The sequence below is a fragment of the Salvelinus sp. IW2-2015 genome, linkage group LG13 (assembly GCF_002910315.2).
Source record: "Salvelinus sp. IW2-2015 linkage group LG13, ASM291031v2, whole genome shotgun sequence".
Lineage (NCBI taxonomy): Eukaryota > Metazoa > Chordata > Actinopteri > Salmoniformes > Salmonidae > Salvelinus > Salvelinus sp. IW2-2015.
In genome coordinates, this window is record NC_036853.1 from 22,389,790 (window position 1) to 22,409,217 (window position 19,428).

At 45.1% G+C, this 19,428-nt stretch overlaps 1 protein-coding gene across 1 annotated transcript in view; it reads right to left on the bottom strand.

Moving 5' to 3' along the window:
- LOC111972308 (sec1 family domain-containing protein 2) overlaps window positions 1–19,428 on the bottom strand; it is a 164,314-nt gene that overhangs the window by 139,613 nt on the left and 5,273 nt on the right. The window contains exon 3 of the mRNA XM_023999298.2: window positions 4,612–4,739. Coding sequence (XP_023855066.1) covers window positions 4,612–4,739 — 128 coding nt within the window. The remainder of the gene's footprint in view (window positions 1–4,611; window positions 4,740–19,428) is intronic.

Here is a 19,428-nt window from a genome sequence, read left to right on the forward strand (position 1 = left end):
AATACCCCTAGATGCAGTTTGCACCCCTAAAAATCTATAAAACATTTGTCATAAGAAAAACTAGCTCCCTGGTATACAGAAAATACCGAGCTCTGAAGCAAGCTTCCAGAAAATGGAACGGAAATGGTGCCACACCAAACTGGAAGTCTTCCGACTAGCTTGGAAAGACAGTACCGCGTCAGTATGAAGAGCACTCACTGCTGCTCGATCATTCTATTTCTCCAACTTAATTGAGGAAAATAAGAACAATCCACATTTCTTTTTGATACTGTTGCAAAGCTAACTAAAAGCAGCACTTCCCAAGTGAGGATGGCTTTCACTTCAGCAGTAATAAATCATGAACTTGTTTGAGGAAAAGATCATGATCATTAGAAAGCAAATTACAGACTCCTCTTTAAATCTGCGTATTCTCCAAAGCTCAGCTGTCCTGAACGCCACAACTCTGCCAGGACCTGAAGGCATCAAGAGAGACCATTAAGCTGTTTTAAGTACTATATCTCTTGACACAATGATGAAAATAACACGGCCTCTAACCTTCAAGCAGGCATACTGGACCCTAATTCCAACTAAACTACCTCAAAAAAGCAGCTGCCTTCATGTGGCATCTCTCTCTGTTTTTATTATTTGACCATGCTGGTCATTTAACATTTGAACATCTTGGCCATGTTCTGTTATAATCTCCACCCGGCACAGCCAGAAGAGGACTGGCCACCCCTCATAGGCTGGTTCCTCTCTAGGTTTCTTCCTAGGTTTTGGCCTTTCTAGGGAGTTTTTCCTAGCCACCGTGCTTCTACACCTGCATTGCTTGCTGTTTGGGGTTTTAGGCTGGGTTTCTGTACAGCACTTTGAGATATCAGCTGATGTACGAAGGGCTATATAAATACATTTGATTTGATTTAACTTCACCATCCTCAAAGGGATATTCAATGTCTTTTTTTCCCTTCTTTTTTTACGCATCTACCAATAGGTGCCCTTCTTTGCGAGGCATTGGAAAACATCTCTGGTCTTTGTGGTTGAAATTTACTGCTCGACTGAGGGACCTTACAGATAATTGTTTATGTGGGGTACAGTAAGTACACTTATGAGTCCATGAAAGTTATGTGACTTGTTAAGCACATTTTTACTCCTGAACTTATTTAGGCTTGCCATAACAAAGGGGGTGAATACTTATTGACTGAAGAAATTTCAGCGTTACTTTTTTTAATCAATTTGTAAACATTTAGAAAAACATAATTCCCCCTTGACATTATGGGGTATTGTGTTCAGGCAGTGACAAAAAATAATAATTTTAAATTCAGGCTGTAACAAAACAAAATGTCAAAAAAAGTAAAAGTGTGCGAATACTTTCTGAAGACACTGCATTAGGAGAACAGCAAAAACAAGCAAAAATAACCCCAGCCATTATCACATTGGTTGCTGTAGCTTCATTCACCTCAGTTGGTTTTAAATAACATCGGTCCGGAGCTCGGTCCTCATATGTAGCTACGGCCCTGGCGAGCGTCTGGATGGATACTACTACAGTATGTGTAAGTGAGCAGTCAGTGTGAAATCTGACTAATTTACAGCTCTGTTTCCTCGCTTGTCATGTGACCACACAGGCATTAGACCAAAGCTAGAATGTGGCGTCCCACAGTGCTGGTGGGCATGATGGGAACAGTGTGGGGGCAGGACGGACACTGTGAGGGGTAGGAGGGGAGTGGAGGTTTGGTCCTCTGCCAGGGAGGTATAAAGATCTAGTTTGTCAAGGCTTTGGCACTTCCCTCTTGCCTGGACACAGGCTAAGTCAACAGGCTGTCAGAGGGGAGCAACAGCTTACTGCTATACCAACATCTCTCTCTCTCTCTCTCCCGCTCTCCCTCTCTCCCGCTCTCCCTCTCTCCCGCTCTCCCGCTCGTATAAATCTATCTTTCTCCCTCTTTACTACCCTCTCCCTCTGAGGTGTTTTTCTAAATAAACCCATAAGAGAGCAAGCCACCCAGGATTAGAAGGATACGACGGTGCTGCTCTCAGACACAGATGTGTAAAAGGAAACCACCATGGCGGCAGCATACTGCATGTGTGTGTGTGGGACCCCCCCGTCACATATTCCAACCTGCTTGTTAAGTGAGCCTGCTTACCTCTGTGATTACAGCAGCAGCGGGACCACAGAGCCCCTCTATTACTGCTGCACACAGACCTGCCACATGCCAATATACATTCTGTATCAGCCCAGTGTGTGTGTGTGTGTGTGTGTGTGTGTGTGTGTGTGTGTGTGTGTGTGTGTGAGTGTGAGTGTGTGTGTGTGTGCGCGCATAGCATACTACATATAATTCATGCATGCACCTACACTACCCGTTCAAAGGTTTTGGTCACTTAGAAATGTCCTTGTTTTTGAAAGAAAAGCACATTTTCTTGTCCATTAAAATAACATCAAATTGATCTGAAATACAGTGTAGACTTGTTAATGTTGTAAATGAATAGTGTAGCTGGAAATGGAGATTTTTTATGGATTATCTACATAGGCGTACAAAGGCCCAATATCGCAACCATCACTCCTGTGTTCCAATGGCACGTTGTGTTAGCTAATTCAAGTTATCATTTTAAAAGGCTAATTGATCATTAGAAAACCTTTTGCAATTATGTTAGCACAGCTAAAAACTGTGGTTCTGATTAAAAAAATAAGTAAAACTGGCCTTCTTTAGACTAGTTGAGTATCTGGAGCATCAGCATTTGTGTGTTCGATTACAGGCTCAAAATGGCCAGAAACAAATAACTTTCTCCTGAAACTCGTCAGTCTATTCTTGCTTCTGAGAAATGAAGGCTATTCCGTGAGAGAAATTGCCAAGAAACTGAAGATCTCGTACAACGCTGTTACTACTCCTTCACAGAACAGCGCAAACTGGCTCGAACCAGAATAGAAAGAGGAGTGGGAGGCCCTGGTGCACAACTGAGCAAGAGGACAAGTACATTAGAGTGTCTAGTTTGAGAAACGATGCCTCACAAGTCCTCAACTGGCAGCTTCATTAAATAGTATCCGCAAAACACCAGTCTCAACGTCAGTGAAGAGGCACACTCCGGGATGCTCCGACTCCGAGTTGCAAAGAAATGCCATATCTCAGACTGGCCAATATAAATAAAAGATTAAGATGGGCAAAAGAACACAGACACTGGAACAGAGGAAGGTTGAAAAAAGTGTTATGAATAGACAAATTTAACTTTGAGGTGTTCGGATCACAAAGAACATTCGTGAGACGCAGAAAAAATGAAAAGATGCTGGAGGAGTGGTTGACGCCATCTGTCAAGCATGGTGGAGGCCATGTGATGGTCTGGCGGTGCTTTGGTGGTGGTAAAGTGGGAGATTTGTACAGGGTAAAAGGGATCTTCAAGAAGGAAGGCTATCTCTCCATTTTGCACGCAATGCCATACCCTGTGGACAGCGCTTAATTGGAGCCAATTCCTCCTACACAGGACAATGACCCAAAGCACAGCTCCAAACTATGCAATAACTATTTAGGGAAGAAGCAGTCAGCTGGTATTCTGTCTATAATGGAGTGGCCAGCACAGTCACCAGATCTCAACCCTATTGAGCTGTTGTGGGAGCAGCTTGACCGTATGGTACGTAAGAAGTGCCCATCAAGCCAATCCAATTTGTGGAAGGTGCTTCAGGAAGCATGGGGTGGTAAATCTCTTCAGATTATTAACAAATTGACAACTAGAATGCCAAAGGTCTGCAATTGCTCCAAATTGAGGATTTTTTGACGAAAGCAAAGTTTGAAGGACACAATTACTTTTCAAATAAAAATCATTATTTATAACCGTGTCAACGTCTTGACTATATTTTCTATTCATTTTGCAACTCATTTCATGTAGGTTTCATGGAAAACAAGGACATTTCTAAGTGACCCAAACTTTGAACAGTAGTGTAATGAATCAAATTGGAGTTTGAGTGTACAATATGTGTATGTATGAGTACCTCTAGTAGTACATCTAGTATTTTTCTGTCCGCTTCAGACCTCTTTGTTTCATTAACAAACAACAAAGGTATTCAGGAGCTGTGTGTGTGTGTGTGTGTGTGTGTGTGTGTGTGTGTGTGTGTGTGTGTGTGTGTGTGTGTGTGTGTGTGTGTGTGTGTGTGTGTGTGTGTGTGTGTGTGTGTGTGTGTGTGTGTGTGTGTGTGTGTGTGTGTGTCAGAAAGCCAACATGTGGTTCAGATTCCCTCTGTGGCCACATGGGCAAATAAACACAGACGCAGTGACCACAGCTCTCTGTAGGTGGCGCTGTGTCTCTTTGTTGAAACAGCAGGGCACTGCCCTCTCCACCCCCCCCACCCCCCCTCTCTCTATCACTCATTCTCTCTATCAACATATTGTCATTTTTCCCTCAACGTCATGCCTTCCAAATTCTGAGTTTGACTATATATTATAATAACGTAATTATGTGTTTACTCACAGCAATCATTTCCCCTCTGTTATTAATTATTCAGCCATAGATCAGACAGTGTCTGTGCGTTCTGTGGCATTGTGATTTGGGAGCGAGAGTAAGAGAGTATACGTGTATTTGGAGAGTGCCAATAGTGAGTGTGGTCAGTGTATGTCTGTGTATAATGGTTGATGTGTCCTGGCCCTTCCTTACCCAGACTCATCTTGATTGGCAGGTTCTCCTTGCTGGCGGCCTCCACCAGCTGTCTACGAACCTCCATCACAGCCTCCTTCTGCTTACTGGCCAGCATGGTTTCCCATAGCAATCTGGCCGTGGACGACCTAAGAGGTAGAGGGCAGACACACATCAGTAAGGTCACCCAGCTTCTACTGGAAAAATACTCTCAACATGTCTATTGCCACACAGAGGTGAACACAAATACCGGTAAACAGACACACGCAGACATGTAGACATATGTACTACCTGCATTTACCCTTTTTTGCACTGGACTCTACACACACACACACAGAACATTGGCTCGGTACTGGTACTCCCTGCATATAGCCAAGTTATTATTACTTGTTATTCACTGTGTAATTATTCCTCCTGTCACTATTTACGTTTACTATTTAATTGTGTATCTTTAACTCTGCATTTTAGAAAAGTTACCCTTAAGTAAGCATTTCACTGTTAGTCTACACCGGTTGTTTAAGAAGCATGTGACAAATAAGATCTCTCAGTCTCTTGTGTACACACACACACACACACAGACGCACACACACGCACACCATGAATATGACCGATTGCGCGTCCTGTAGGTTGGGGATCCTGGCAGTGGAGGCTGCTGAGGGGAGGACGGCTCATAAAAATGGCTGGAATGTAGTGGTATCAACCACATGGAAACCATTCCAGCCATTGATACCATTCCATTGACTCCATTCCAGCCATTATTATGAGCCGTCCTCCCCTCAGCAGCCTCCACTGGATGCTGTGTACTAAGGGGGCGTTCATTCCCCTGTTGCACCACTCACAGGAAAAAACACAAATTAGCGGGAACATCAGGAACTTTCCCAACATCCCTAAACGCTGCCGATGTGTCAACATTCCCCGGAGCAGTCTTTCCCAACATCTCCAGAACCTCTCAAAACCACAACCTGGACCGAGGGGCCATCTGTAGCTCCACCATAACCTTTCCCTCTATTTCCACCAGGTCAAGAAGAAGAACTGTTATCATCTGCCATAAGCAGTAACATGAGCTTCAAGCGTTTCCCCGGAAAAATCCAAAAGGGTGTTGAACGCATCTCATTATCATGACCCACAGCGAGGTCGACACTGTGTCTTATACAGGGGCTCTGCAACGGAACCAACGTCATATTTCATCTCTCTATTTCTCCCTCTCGCCATCTTTAAGAGACGTGTCAGTGTTTGGTTCTATAAAAAGGCCACCAAATGCCATGGCAGAGCCTCTGCACTGTTCTGTTGGGTTTGTCCCCAGTGTGTCTGTGACCTTCAGTCGGGCGTGTGCATACTTCTGATGAGCATGTGAACACCAGAGAGGGAGGAGTTCAGTCGGGCGTGTGCATACTTCCGATGAGCATGTGAACACCAGAGAGGAGAGGGTTCAGTCGGCGCGTGTGCATACTTCCGATGAGCTGTGAACACCAGAGAGGGAGGAGTTCAGTCGGGCGTGTGCATACTTCCGATGAGCATGTGAACACCAGAGAGGGAGGAGTTCAGTCGGGCGTGTGCATACTTCCGATGAGCATGTGAACACCAGAGAGGAGGAGTTCAGTCGGGCGTGTGCATACTTCCGATGAGCATGTGAACACCAGAGAGGGAGGAGTTCAGTCGGCGCGTGTGCATACTTCCGATGAGCATGTGAACACCAGAGAGGGAGGAGTTCAGTCGGGCGTGTGCATACTTCCGATGAGCATGTGAACACCAGAGAGGGAGGGTTCAGTGGGCGGGTGTGCATACTTCCGATGAGCATGTGAACACCAGAGAGGGAGGAGTTCAGTCGGGCGTGTGCATACTTCGATGAGCATGTGAACACCAGAGAGGGAGGAGTTCAGTCGGCGCGTGTGCATACTTCCGATGAGCATGTGAACACCAGAGAGGGAGGAGTTCAGTCGGGCGTGTGCATACTTCCGATGAGCATGTGAACACCAGAGAGGGGGAGTTCAGTCGGGCGTGTGCATACTTCCGATGAGCATGTGAACACCAGAGAGGGAGGAGTTCAGTCGGGCGTGTGCATACTTCCGATGAGCATGTGAACACCAGAGAGGGAGGAGTTCAGTCGGGCGTGTGCATACTTCCGATGAGCATGTGAACACCAGAGAGGGAGGAGTTCAGTCGGGCGGTGTGCATACTTCCGATGAGCATGTGAACACCAGAGAGGGAGGAGTTCAGTCGGGCGTGTGCATACTTCCGATGAGCATGTGAACACCAGAGAGGGAGGAGTTCAGTCGGGCGTGTGCATACTTCCGTGAGCATGTGAACACCAGAGAGGGAGGAGTTCAGTCGCGTGTGCATACTTCCGATGAGCATGTGAACACCAAGAGGGAGGAGTTCAGTCGGGCGTGTGCATACTTTCCGATGAGCATGTGAACACCAGAGAGGGAGGAGTTCAGTCGGGCGTGTGCATACTTCCGATGAGCATGTGAACACCAGAGAGGGAGGAGTTCAGTCGGGCGTGTGCATACTTCCGATGAGCATGTACACCAGAGAGGGAGGAGTTCAGTCGGGCGTGTGCATACTTCCGATGAGCATGTGAACACCAGAGAGGGAGGAGTTCAGTCGGGCGTGTGCATACTTCCGATGAGCATGTGAACACCAGAGAGGGAGGAGTTCAGTCGGGCGTGTGCATACTTCCGATGAGCATGTGAACACCAGAGAGGGGGAGTTCAGTCGGGCGTGTGCATACTTCCGATGAGCATGTGAACACCAGAGAGGGAGGAGTTCAGTCGGGCGTGTGCATACTTCCGATGAGCATGTGAACACCGAGAGGGAGGAGTTCAGTCGGGCGTGTGCATACTTCCGATGAGCATGTGAACACCAGAGAGGGAGGAGTTCAGTCGGGCGTGTGCATACTTCCGATGAGCATGTGAACACCAGAGAGGGAGGAGTTCAGTCGGGCGTGTGCATACTTCCGATGAGCATGTGAACACCAGAGAGGGAGGAGTTCAGTCGGGCGTGTGCATACTTCCGATGAGCATGTGAACACCAGAGAGGGAGGAGTTCAGTCGGGCTGTGCATACTTCTGATGAGCATGTGAACAACAAAGAGAGGGAGGAGTTCGGGGACTAACTCAGGACTAAAGACAGGAAACAACAGTGTTAGAAAGGTTAGATCCTTTATACGCTGATAGAAGGATGAAGGAGAGAGGAAGAGAGAGAAAGAAAGAACCAAAGAAAAGGGGGAGGAGAGGGGGGGGGGTTGCTGACACGGATCCCAAATGTTAAAATCTACTGTTTTTCTTTTTCGTCTCTTTTTTCTCACTCCTTTTCCTCTCTCTCTGGTTCTCTCTCTCTCTGTCTAACTGCTGCCATGTGTTTAATATCAGATGGAATCGGTTCCAGAGCGAGCCTGGGCCTGGACTGGGGCTGGATGGGGAGAAAGAGGGGCTCACATTGGGCCGCACGCCATCTTCACACAGAAAATGAGACAAAGACAAGAGAACAGAGCTCGACTGAACCAGAGACACTGCTCTTCCACAAAGAGAACAGCTATAATGGAATATTAGAAGTCACAGAGCCAGATAAACGTTTGGTTTACTTCACTGTCACTGTGATGATGAATGTTGGTGGGAAGAATTTTAAAAACGTTCAACAAACTTTCTGAAAAGCATGACCGAGAAATTGGTGTCATTTATCGAGTATTTTCCTCAGGAAGACGCACATCATGGGCTTAGCTGTGTGCTGAGGCGGAGGGGCTGTAATGATTAAGCGTGTCGTAAGCGGACACATAGTTAGCGTGGTTAAAATGCCAGGTCTGTGACCTGGCCATATGTGTGTACGCATGCTCGGGTGTGGGTCCTAATGTGTACCGTTTGTGTAAGTGTGTGTGTGAGATATCGAGAGAGTTAGAGAGAGTTAGAGAGAGTGATAGAGAGAGGTAGAGAGAGAGTGAGAGAGAGTTAGAGAGAGAGAGCACTTAAGCCTGTATTTCCTTGTGGGTTCCAGGAAGACAAGAGTTCTTATAAAGGGGTAGAAAGAGGGGGGGTTGAGGAGGTATGGTTGTTTATTTGCCCCCCCCCCCCCCCCCTCTCTGCCCTCTCCCCTGGTGTTTTCCCCAGGCCGTTTGGTCAGACGGGGGCGGGGGTGAGGTTTTTACTGGCAGGGTGTGAGACAAGCTCCATAACCAGCCGTCTTGTTGAGTAACTGCTCTACTATGGACAGGGTGCTGGGGGCCATGGAGTGCGTGCGTCTGACCTCCTACATGTGTGTGTGGTGTTGTGTTGTGGTGTGTGTGTGTGTGTGTGTGTGTGTGTGTGTGTGTGTGTGTGTGTGTGTGTGAGGGCGAACTCCAGTGTGGCTCTCTGCTAGAAGTGTCTATTCTAAACCTTAAGGGGGCACTCTTGCCCCTCCTGTAGACTGTGTACCCCTGCTGACTTGCCCAGTCAGTCTGACTGGATAAACAATGCGTGGGTGTGTCTACATGTGTGTGTCTCCAAACTAAATTCCACCAGATGTGTAATGACTGTTACGCCATTAAGAGATAGGCATGAGTTAACGTATCCACACACAAACAATGCACGCAACACACACACACACACACACACACTATTTACTATTCAATTCAATTCAAGGGGCTTTATTAGCATGGGAAACATATGTAAACATTACCAAAGCAAGTGAAGTAGATAATGTACAAAAGTGAAATTAACAATAAAAATGATCAGTAAACATTACACTCACAGAAGTTCCAAAAGAATAAAGACATTACAAATGTCATATTATGTATACATACAGTGCTGTAACGATGTGCAAATGGTTAAAGTACAAAATGGAAAATAAATAAACATAAATATGGGTTGTATTTACAATGGTGTTTGTTCTTCACTGGTTGCCCTTTTCTTGTGGCAACAGTTAATAGGTCTGAGGGTGGAGGAGTGGTTCCTGGAAGCTTGTGATGCAGCAGTAAAGAATGGGTCTGACCATTTGGGTCCAAGTCTAGTAGTCACACATTCAGACACATAGACCCACTTAATATAAACCAGGTACGTGTATGCTTTTGAAGTGGTTCAGAAATTAGGTAGATTTCCAACAGTTTCCACGGCTTGTTTGTAGAATAACTTTAGTCCTAATCAAAGTCTCTATCAAATGGAATGGACCCCAAAACCAGATTCTGGCTCCACCCAGCACACATACAAACACAATACAGAAACCTAGCAATAAAACCATTGACAGGAAGGCACAGCCTCTTAGCAGGACAGGATCTCCCTTTAAAAGTCTGTAGTGAGTGGAGAATAAATGATCCACTTGACCAGAGAGACTACTCAAAAAGTCAGGCAACAGCTCTGCATCCCCAGTTAGCCAAGTACATAAAATACAGAATGAAATACAATCAGGACATGCCTCAATGAGAAGCAGAGCAGCTGATGCAGAAGTTATCAGGGTAGCATTGGTTAATCTAATCATTGACAGCCTTTGCTATTGGACGTTGTATTAGATACTGTTGTCAGTCACACAACCAGAGGATGCAGTTAGCAGCCAAAAGATGAGCAACAAGCTAACAAACTAATTTGCTCGCTAAGAGCCAGCCACAGACCTTGACCATTCCACAGCGAGTGGAGTGTGTCCTTCTGCGGAAGTGTTACAAAGAGAGAAGAACACGGTGGATTCCCTGTCAACACACCAGAATACCACAGGACATCAGGCCTGGTCTGGTTTGTCTGTCCTGGCAGGAGAGACCACAAACTGGATTCCCCAACAGAACCAGAGGAGAGAGAGACAGGGAAAGCAGAAGAGGAATGGTTCGAATGGATATTAAAAGGCCGATGATGAGACAAGGCAAAGGGAGGAAGATGGAGACGTCAATAAGAGGAATCCAAGTAGAGTGAATCTGCTTATCTCTCTCTCTTTCTCTCCGTCCCTCCCTCCTCATGTGTCATGTTAGCTTACTCCACTTCAAATGCTGGCTGGCAGCAGGGGCTCTTTGAAGGGCTCGCACCAGGGAGGAAGGAGAGAGGGAGGAGACTTCTAGAGGGGATGAAGAGAGTAGTCTTTTGAAATATACTCTCATAACAAATCAACCCTGAGATTTCATCTAACAATCACAGCGCAGATGCAGAATTATCTACCAATCAGTGTTTTATCACTCAAAACTATTTTTTTAGGAGCCTCTATAAACTCAAATAATTGACAACAATATTTTGTATTATTTCAGAGATACGTCTTTTATAACCGGTCTTATCATTTCAGTCTTCAAAAGAAATTGTTGGCTTAGAAGGGCTGGGAACAAAACAGAACAGTCCGAGCAGCTGATAAATAACTCCGTTCTGGTAAGAGGAATCTACTGGAAGAATGACAAGAGACTCAAGGCTTCACAATGGGATGTCCTAATCGTCTTCTACACAACAGTGGTAGCAGAGGAGAAAAAGTGAGGAGGAAGACATTGAATAAATGGATGGAGAGCTCACAGCTGTATCACGATACAAGCTGGGACAGGTGTTTCCCTCCAAATTCCTTATCAGATTCAGGACATGATAGTGCTGTTTTCTGAGGGGGCACTTCCTCTTCCTGTGACATATGAGAGAACCAACCCTCCACCTCCTTCTGCTGTGCCCCAACTCTGTTCTATTTCTGACTACCGCCTCCCACTACACTGGCCACTTGTTACAGGATTGGCCTCTTCATCTCTCATTCTTAAGATAGGAAAAGAAGGGCAGGTAAGATTGGGAGTCCAATAGGGTGGAGCACAATTGGACCAGCGTTGTCCGGGTTAGGGTTTGGCCGGGGTAGGCCGTCATTGCAAATGAGAATTTGTTCTTAACTGACTTGCCTAGTTAAATAAACGTTAAAGAAAAAAAGATGTCTGGGCCCTCCAACACACATGTGGTAGGAGAGACACGCCAATCATCAACTTCAACACTTAGGACACCTATGAGACTCTCCTCTATAGTCGTGTTATGTTGCATGCTAATTGTGCCAGGCATCATTATTAGCCAGCCCCAAACTGGATTAGTGAGCTCCCTATAGCTGGCCCTGACCCAGCTCTATGAGTTTTAGGGGATCAGATGTGGAGCACGGTTAAAATCAGGCCTGTAGGGACAACAGGAAGACCCCCTCCAGAGACTCTTTCTTACTACAATCCAGTGGTGAACATTGCTTCGGATTCTCCTCCTCATATAGCTTGCTGCTCAAATAAATCCACAACTCATACAAGAATAATAACACACCCTTAGGAAAATAAGCCTTGCCGGGTGTGTGTGATGGAGCTGAACAATATAGTTTTGACAGGCTCAGAATTAGCAAAGCTGTCACTATAGGAAACCCAGATGATGGGTGTGACCAGATGATGGGTGTAGCCTTTAAACTCACAGTGGGGTAAGCTACACAGGCCATACCCATGTCTCTCCTTTCATTATCATTTGTTCTTCCTCTCCGCACACTTTCCTATCCCTGTTCTTACTTACTTTCTTCCCATGTTTTTCACATGCAGCTGCCACAGAAATAATTGTGTGTTTTCTTTCTTTTCACTCTCTGCTTTCCCAGCCCGTACAGAAATAGGTGTGTTTTCCCTCTTTCCTGTTGGCAGGCAGAGTCTGGTCTGCTGGTCTAGAGATGAGGAGGTGGCAGACTCATTGTGTTTTCTCACGGCAGGGTGCGGTTGGGTGCTTTTTTTCTGAGGCTTGTCTCAAGGCTCGGCAGCACTTGGACCAGAACCAGAACATCTTGGCCACCCGCACAGACCTCTCCCTCTACCCGTCTGTCTGCCCACCACAGGACCAGGGTCCAGGGTACCAAGTTAGTGGTTGATGGTTTCAGTCTGAGACAGGGGAAATATAGCTCCCTGGGCCAAGAGGGTTCATATGTCCCATAGAGGATCAACGAGCACCAACCTGAATACCAGCCAAGCACAGCGCATTACACAGGGTGGCCTGGAGGGTACCTGACCTCTCACACAAATGCACACACAGTTGCACACGCGCACACACAAATCTCACCAGCACAAACACTCTGTCATCATCACACACTCTCGGGTCATTCCACCGCAAAAAGCACAAGAAAGAGTTTTGGGCTTGTAGGAAAAATCTTCATATGAGAATTGTACGATAATGATAGACCTCTCAGCGAGCTGCCATTTGTTGGACTATTCAAAGATTTGGGTTGAAGCATTAGGTTGCTAAGAGAAGGACAAAGTTAATTGCTTTCATGGAGGACTGGCTTGACATGTGAGGATGATCACACAATTTATTTTCATCGTGCGCAAAAGCTTTTGGTTTTCTACCCAAAGTAAGTAAGAAAATGTTGTGATCCATTTAATAAACACAAAAGACCAGCAAAATGGATAAAAGGTTGTGACAATAGCAGGAACAGCGGCATCTAGTGTGCAAAACCTGGTACTTCCACACTAATTAATTGTGAAAATGCAAGAGACTTCAATGGCTAATTTCCCTGAACACGGGGGGTGGGAAAAAACAATCACCAGATTTACAGGGAATACATTACATAGGATGAAGAAGCAATACTCCAAGCTGAAGCTCCATACTAATTGTCAGACATAGAACTCTAGGCTTAGGGTTGAGATTTCATGTCAGACTCTCCCAATTGTAGTACTGCTTGGAGGTATCACACTGCGCTGCTCGTTCACACTGCTCATTGGTAAGTGTTATGGCTCACTGCCCTGCAATTTACTGCTTGTTTCTACAGCACCAACTTGCTGGTTGGTAAACTCCCGCATGTATAGTGTATGTGCAGCCAGGATCCATAGTGAGCAAGTCCTCCGCTTTCTCTGTTTTCCGTACTGATGTGTGACTCGGGTGTGTGTTTCTTGTGTGGGCTGTATTTACGAACTCACTTTAGCTCATAGCCCACTAGTAAATTCCTGTCAAGAAGAGAGACACGGAAGCCCAGCTAGCCTAGCTAGCCTGTAGTTTCAAATGGAGGTAGCTAACGAACGTTTTCAACGCTGCAGGAGCTGTGTTTATTTTGCTCTATTCTGGAAAAATGTGGACTGTCCGGACGTTCAATGTAGCAACTGTTGGCTTGCAGAGGACTACAGGGGCAAAGTGGCTACTCTTAGCAAACAAGTACAGAACTTACACACGCTACTAGGGAATCCACGCCTGCCTACTTTCTCTTTCTCTTGTACTCCAATAGCTGGATGCTGCTGTCCCGTCTCTCTACAGTCGACTGGCCGGTGCTCTGCAGTGATCCCTCCCCGAAGGGGTACCCCTTCCCTGGAGAACGGAGTTAGCAGGATGCTTCTGGATGACTTAGTGGATGTTCCTATTCTTGACCCTACCAACCAGCCATGAAGGCACGTCAGTCGCCATGGAAGTTGACAGCAGCGGCCTTTGGCAATAGGGGCCTCCCTTGCTGTGGTAAGCCTGGACTGGACACAGACTTCTTCACTGGGGCCTTCCGCTTCGTGATCGGATTCGGAGGTACCTGCACTTTCGTCCTCTGTTCTGTCTCCCTCTGGTTTAGATCTTCAGAGCTCGCCCCTGATAGGGCCATGATGACGTCTGAGATTCCGGCCCCTTCATCAGCCACGATGGATTCTACAGCTGGCTCGGGTCCATCAGGCCCCACCTCCCATCGGTCCTCCAGGGATCTCCTAAACAACTTGAGGAAAAGAAATGCCAGACCTCCTCAACCATTTCACCAGCCGTCATCATCGGCAGGGCCTAATATTGTGTATAAGAGGTCATACAAGAAGTTTGGTAGTGATTCCTACTGTATGTTGAAGACTGTGCTATGTAACCAGGAGCAACCAGACCCTGCACTTGACACATTTATGAAATTGCTTATTCCAGTTGCTAATAAGCATGCAGCCATTAAGTAAATTACTGTAAACTGTTCAATCCCTGTGGATTGATGAGGAATTGAAAAATTGTATGGTTGAGAGGGATGAGGGAATAGGAATGGCAAATAAGTCTGGCTACACATCCAATTGGCAAATGTAATGCAAATTGAGAAATTGTGACTAAACTTAACAAAAAGAAGAAGAAACTGTACTATGAAACAAAGATAAATGATATAAAGAATGATAGTTAAAAGCTTTGGAGCACCTTAAATACAATTTTGGGCAAAAGGCAAATTTGGCTTAATCGTTCATTGAATCAGATGGCTCATTCATCACAAAACACAACTGATATTGCCAACTACTTTAATGACATGCCACGCACAAATTCTGAACCCACTGTCCACCTCCATGACCAAATTATGAAAGACAAGCATTGTAATTTTTAATTCCATAAAGTAAGTGTGGAAGAGGTGAAAGAAGAAATGTTGTCTATCAACAATGGCAAGCCACCTGAGTCTGACAACATGGATGGAAAATGACTGAGGATGATAGCGGAAGATATTGCCACTCCTATTTGCCATCTCTTCAATCTAAGCCTACAGGAAGTGTGTTCCCTCAGGCCTGGAGGGAAGCACATGTCATTCCGCTACCCAAGAACAGCAAAGCACCCTTTACTGGCTCAAACAGCCGACCAATAAGCCTGTTACCAACCCTTAGTAAACTTTTGGAAATAAGTGTGGGTTTTACCAGATACAATGCTATTTCACAGTAAACAAATTAAGAACAGCTTTTCAGTATGCTAATAGGATAGCATTAAACATATAGGGCACTTACACAATTGACTAATGATTGGCTGAGATTGTGGGAGTTGTTTTGTTAGACTTCAGTACAATTTTTGACATTATCGATCATAATCTGCTGCTGGAAAATCTTATGTGTTAGGGCTTCACATCCCCTTCTATATTATGGATCGACATTTACCTGCCTAACAGAACAGAGGGTGTTATTTTTTTCTTCTTTTTTTACACCTTTATTTAACTAGGCAAGTCAGTTAAGAACAAATTCTTATTTTCAATGACGGCCTAGGAACAGTGGGTTAACTGCCTTGTTCAGGGGCAGAACAACAGATATTTACCTTGTCAGCTCGGGGATTCGATCTAGCAACCTTTCGGTTACTAGTCCAATGCTCTAACCACTGCCACCTGCCACCCCGCCCTTTAATGGAAGCCTCTCCAACATAATCCTGGTAGTCAGGCATTCCCCAAGGTAGCTGTCTAGGACCCTTACTTTTTTCAATCTTTACTAATGACCTGCCACTGGTTCTAAGTAAAGTCTGTGTGTCTATGTATGCTGATGGCTCAACGCTACACACGTCAGCTACCACAGCAAATGAAATCACTGTAAGACTTAACAAAGCGCTGCAGTCAGTTTCAGAATGGGTGGCAAGAAATAAGTTAGTTCTACATTTTTTTTAAAAGCATTGTATTTGGAACAAATAATTCACTAAACCTCAACTAAATCTTGTAATGAATAATGTGGAAATTGAGTTGGGGACACTAAACTGCTTGGAGAAACACTGTATTGTAAACTGTCATGGTCAAAACATATTGATGCAACAGTGGTTAAAATTGGGAGAGGTCTGTCCATAATAAAGTGTTGCTCTGCCTTCTTAACAACAAGGCAGTTCCTACAGACCCTAGTTTTGTCGCACCTGGACTACTGTCGTGTGGTCAGGTGCCACAAAGAGGGACTTAGGAAAATTACAATAGGCCCAGAACAGGGCAGCACGGCTGGCCCTTAAATGTACACAGAGAGCTAATATTAATAAAATGCATGTCATCTCCTGGCTCAAAGTAGAGGAGGGATTGACTTCATCACTACTTGTATTTGTGAGAAGTATTGACATGTTGAATACACCGAGCTGTCTGTTTAAACTACTAGCACACAGCTCAGACACTCATACATGCCCCACAGGACATGCCACCAGAGGTCTCTTCACAGTTCCAAAGTCCAGAACAGACTATGGGAGGTGCAGATTACTACATAGAGCTATTACATGGAACTCTAATCCACATCAAGTAAATTCATGCAAGCATTGAAATCAGATTTTTTTTTAAATACATCAAAATACACCTTATGGAACAACGGGGACTGTGGAGAGACACACACACACAGGCAGACACATACACACAATAACCTACACACTATACACACAGGTACACATGGATTTTGTATTGTAGATGTGGTAGTAGAGTAGTGGCCTAAGGGCACATAGTTAATGTGTTGTGAAATGTAATTTTTAATAGTATATAACTGCCTTCATTTTGCTGGAACCCAGGAAACAGCTAATGGCAGCAGCTAATGGGGATCCATAATAAATACAGATACAAATAGAGAACTGTGTACTGGTTGTTGAGGTGGGATTGGCGGGGGTGTGGTGGGTCCGTGGGTGGCATTTGAATATGCATTGGATTCGTCATGTCTTAATAATAGGAAGACGTTTGTTTCAGGGTACTATTGAATATTATGCAAATCCTAAACATTTAAAAGTGCCAATTTGGGTGCAATCAATTAGCTTAATTTCTCAGTGCTCAAATAAAATGTAAAAAAAATAATGTTGCAGGAATGCTAGTCTTATCTGTTTCTAACTACAGAAACTTCTGAACAATCTGTGATGGTGAGCGTCATGGCTTGCAGAAGTTACATGGAACTACTCTCTCAACATCACCACATTCAGCCTACTCTCATCAACAAAGAAAGGAACTTTAATACATAGCAAACCTAAATGCATACATGTGTAGGCACACATACACTGAGTGTAGAAAACATTAGGAACACCAGCTCTTTCCATGACAGACTGACCAGGTGAAAGCTATGATCCTTTATTGATGTCACTTGTTAAATCCACTTCAAATCAGTGTAGATGAAGGGGAGGAGACTGGTTAAAGAACAATGTTTAACCCTTCAGACATACACAGTGTGCCAGTGAGGGTGAATGAGCAAAACAAAACATTTGCTGTGTGTATCAAGAATGGTCCACCACCCAAAGGACATCCAGCCAACTTGACACAACTGTGGGAAGCATTGAAGTCAACATGGGCCAGCATCCCTGTGGAACGCTTTTGACACCTTGTAGAGGCTGCATCACATCCGGCTGTGTAAGGGAGTCCCATAGGGCGGCACACAATTGGCCGAGCGTCGTCCTGGTTTGACCGGGGTAGGCCGTCATTGTAAATGAGAACTTGTTCTTAACTGACTTAGACTCCATGCCCTGACAAATTGAGACTGTTCTGAGGGCAAAAGCAGCTGCAACTCAATAGTAGGAAGGTGTTCCTAATGTTTTGTACACTACATGTATATTATAAACCTCCACACACACTAGACTTGCAGACTGTAGAGAGAATCTGGGCTCCCTCTGGTATGAGCAGGAAAAACACATTTAGAGCCCAGGCTGGTGTTGAAGGTACACTCACACCAGGTCATGAAACATCATACTAATTGCACAGCAAAGTGTGGGGTCCGTTTTGGAAGCTAAAATCAACGACCACCCACAGCAGCCTTAAACATAGTGATGTAAAAAAATATCCTGAATTACGAAAGTGAAATATCAAGCAATAAAATAGCAATTTAGGTCCCAATCTACTGTTTAAAGCTTTAAATACCGGGCTCATAATAAAGCCAAACAAAACACACTCTGGGAGGAACCTCATAATACAGCCAATCATACTGTTTTAGCCTGGCTGGGCCACATAACCAACTAAGCATAAGAATTCATACGGTACCGTATCATATGAACAAGTATATACAGCCAAACTATTAAGACTTGATCCCAAACCTTCCGTCAATTAATCAAAACAGGTGCAGCCCTATGTATCCAGTATAGACGAACACATTTCAACTTTAGACCAACAGATTTTCATTTCACTCCATAGTGTACAAATGTTCTATCAGTGTGTAAAATGGGTCAGGAGCTCCAGGTGCGTTACTTTTTTGTGTCTGGGCTGCGCTTCAATCTCCTAAACAGCTGTGATAAGAGTCAACTGGCCCATCTGCTCTGAGATAGGGAAGGCAATAACGAGCCTGCTGGCCCAGATCACACACTCACCCCCTAAAGGCACCAAGGCCCCCGGCTGGAAGATCATCCTATTATTGCTATCTCCACTCCACTCTGTGTGTGTGTCTGTCTGTGTGTGTGTGTATGTGTGTGTGAGAGAGAGAGAGAGAGAGAGAGAGAGAGAGAAAGCTGATCCCATCCTTACCGACTGCTCTCTGCGATAAGACATTTGGCTCCGAGGCTCTCTGATGAAAGTCTGAATGTAGATAAAGTGATAGCAAATGATATGATACTCTCTAATACCTTCTAGCACCACCTAAGGTCTGCTGCCCAATCCAGTTCAACACCTTGCAGCCTGACGGCGCTGGAGATGGCTGCCGTTTTACGGTCTCCTAACCAAATGTACTATTGTGTGTTTTTTCGCGTTATTTGTAACTTATTTTGTACATAATGTTTCTGCCACTGTCTCTTATGACCGAAAAGAGCTTTTAAATATCAGGACAGCGATTACTCATCCCGTACTGGAATAATATTTTTTCTTTGACAAGTCGGACGCAAAGGATTTACTTCAGACACCCGAAAAGGCCCTCATCCCAGTCAATCGCAGGAGAAAGAGGCGGAGATATCGGGGACGTAGGTCTGGGTACCTTGTAAGGATTAGATGGCGAGTGGGTAATCTATCTTTGCTGTCGGTCCTATTAGCCAATGTACAATCATTGGATAACAAAATAAACGAACTACGAGCATGTATATCCTACCAACGGGACATTAAAAACTGTAAAATCTTATGTTTCACCGAGTCGTGGCTGAACGACGACATGAAAAACATACAGCTGGCGGGATTTACACTTTTTCGGCAGGATGGAACAGCCGCCTCTGGTAAGACAAGGGTGGCGGTCTATGTATCTTTGTAAACAATAGCTGGTGCACGAAATCTAAGGAAGTCTCAAGGTTTTGCTCGCCTAGAGAGAGTATCACATGATAAGCTGTAGACCACACTACCT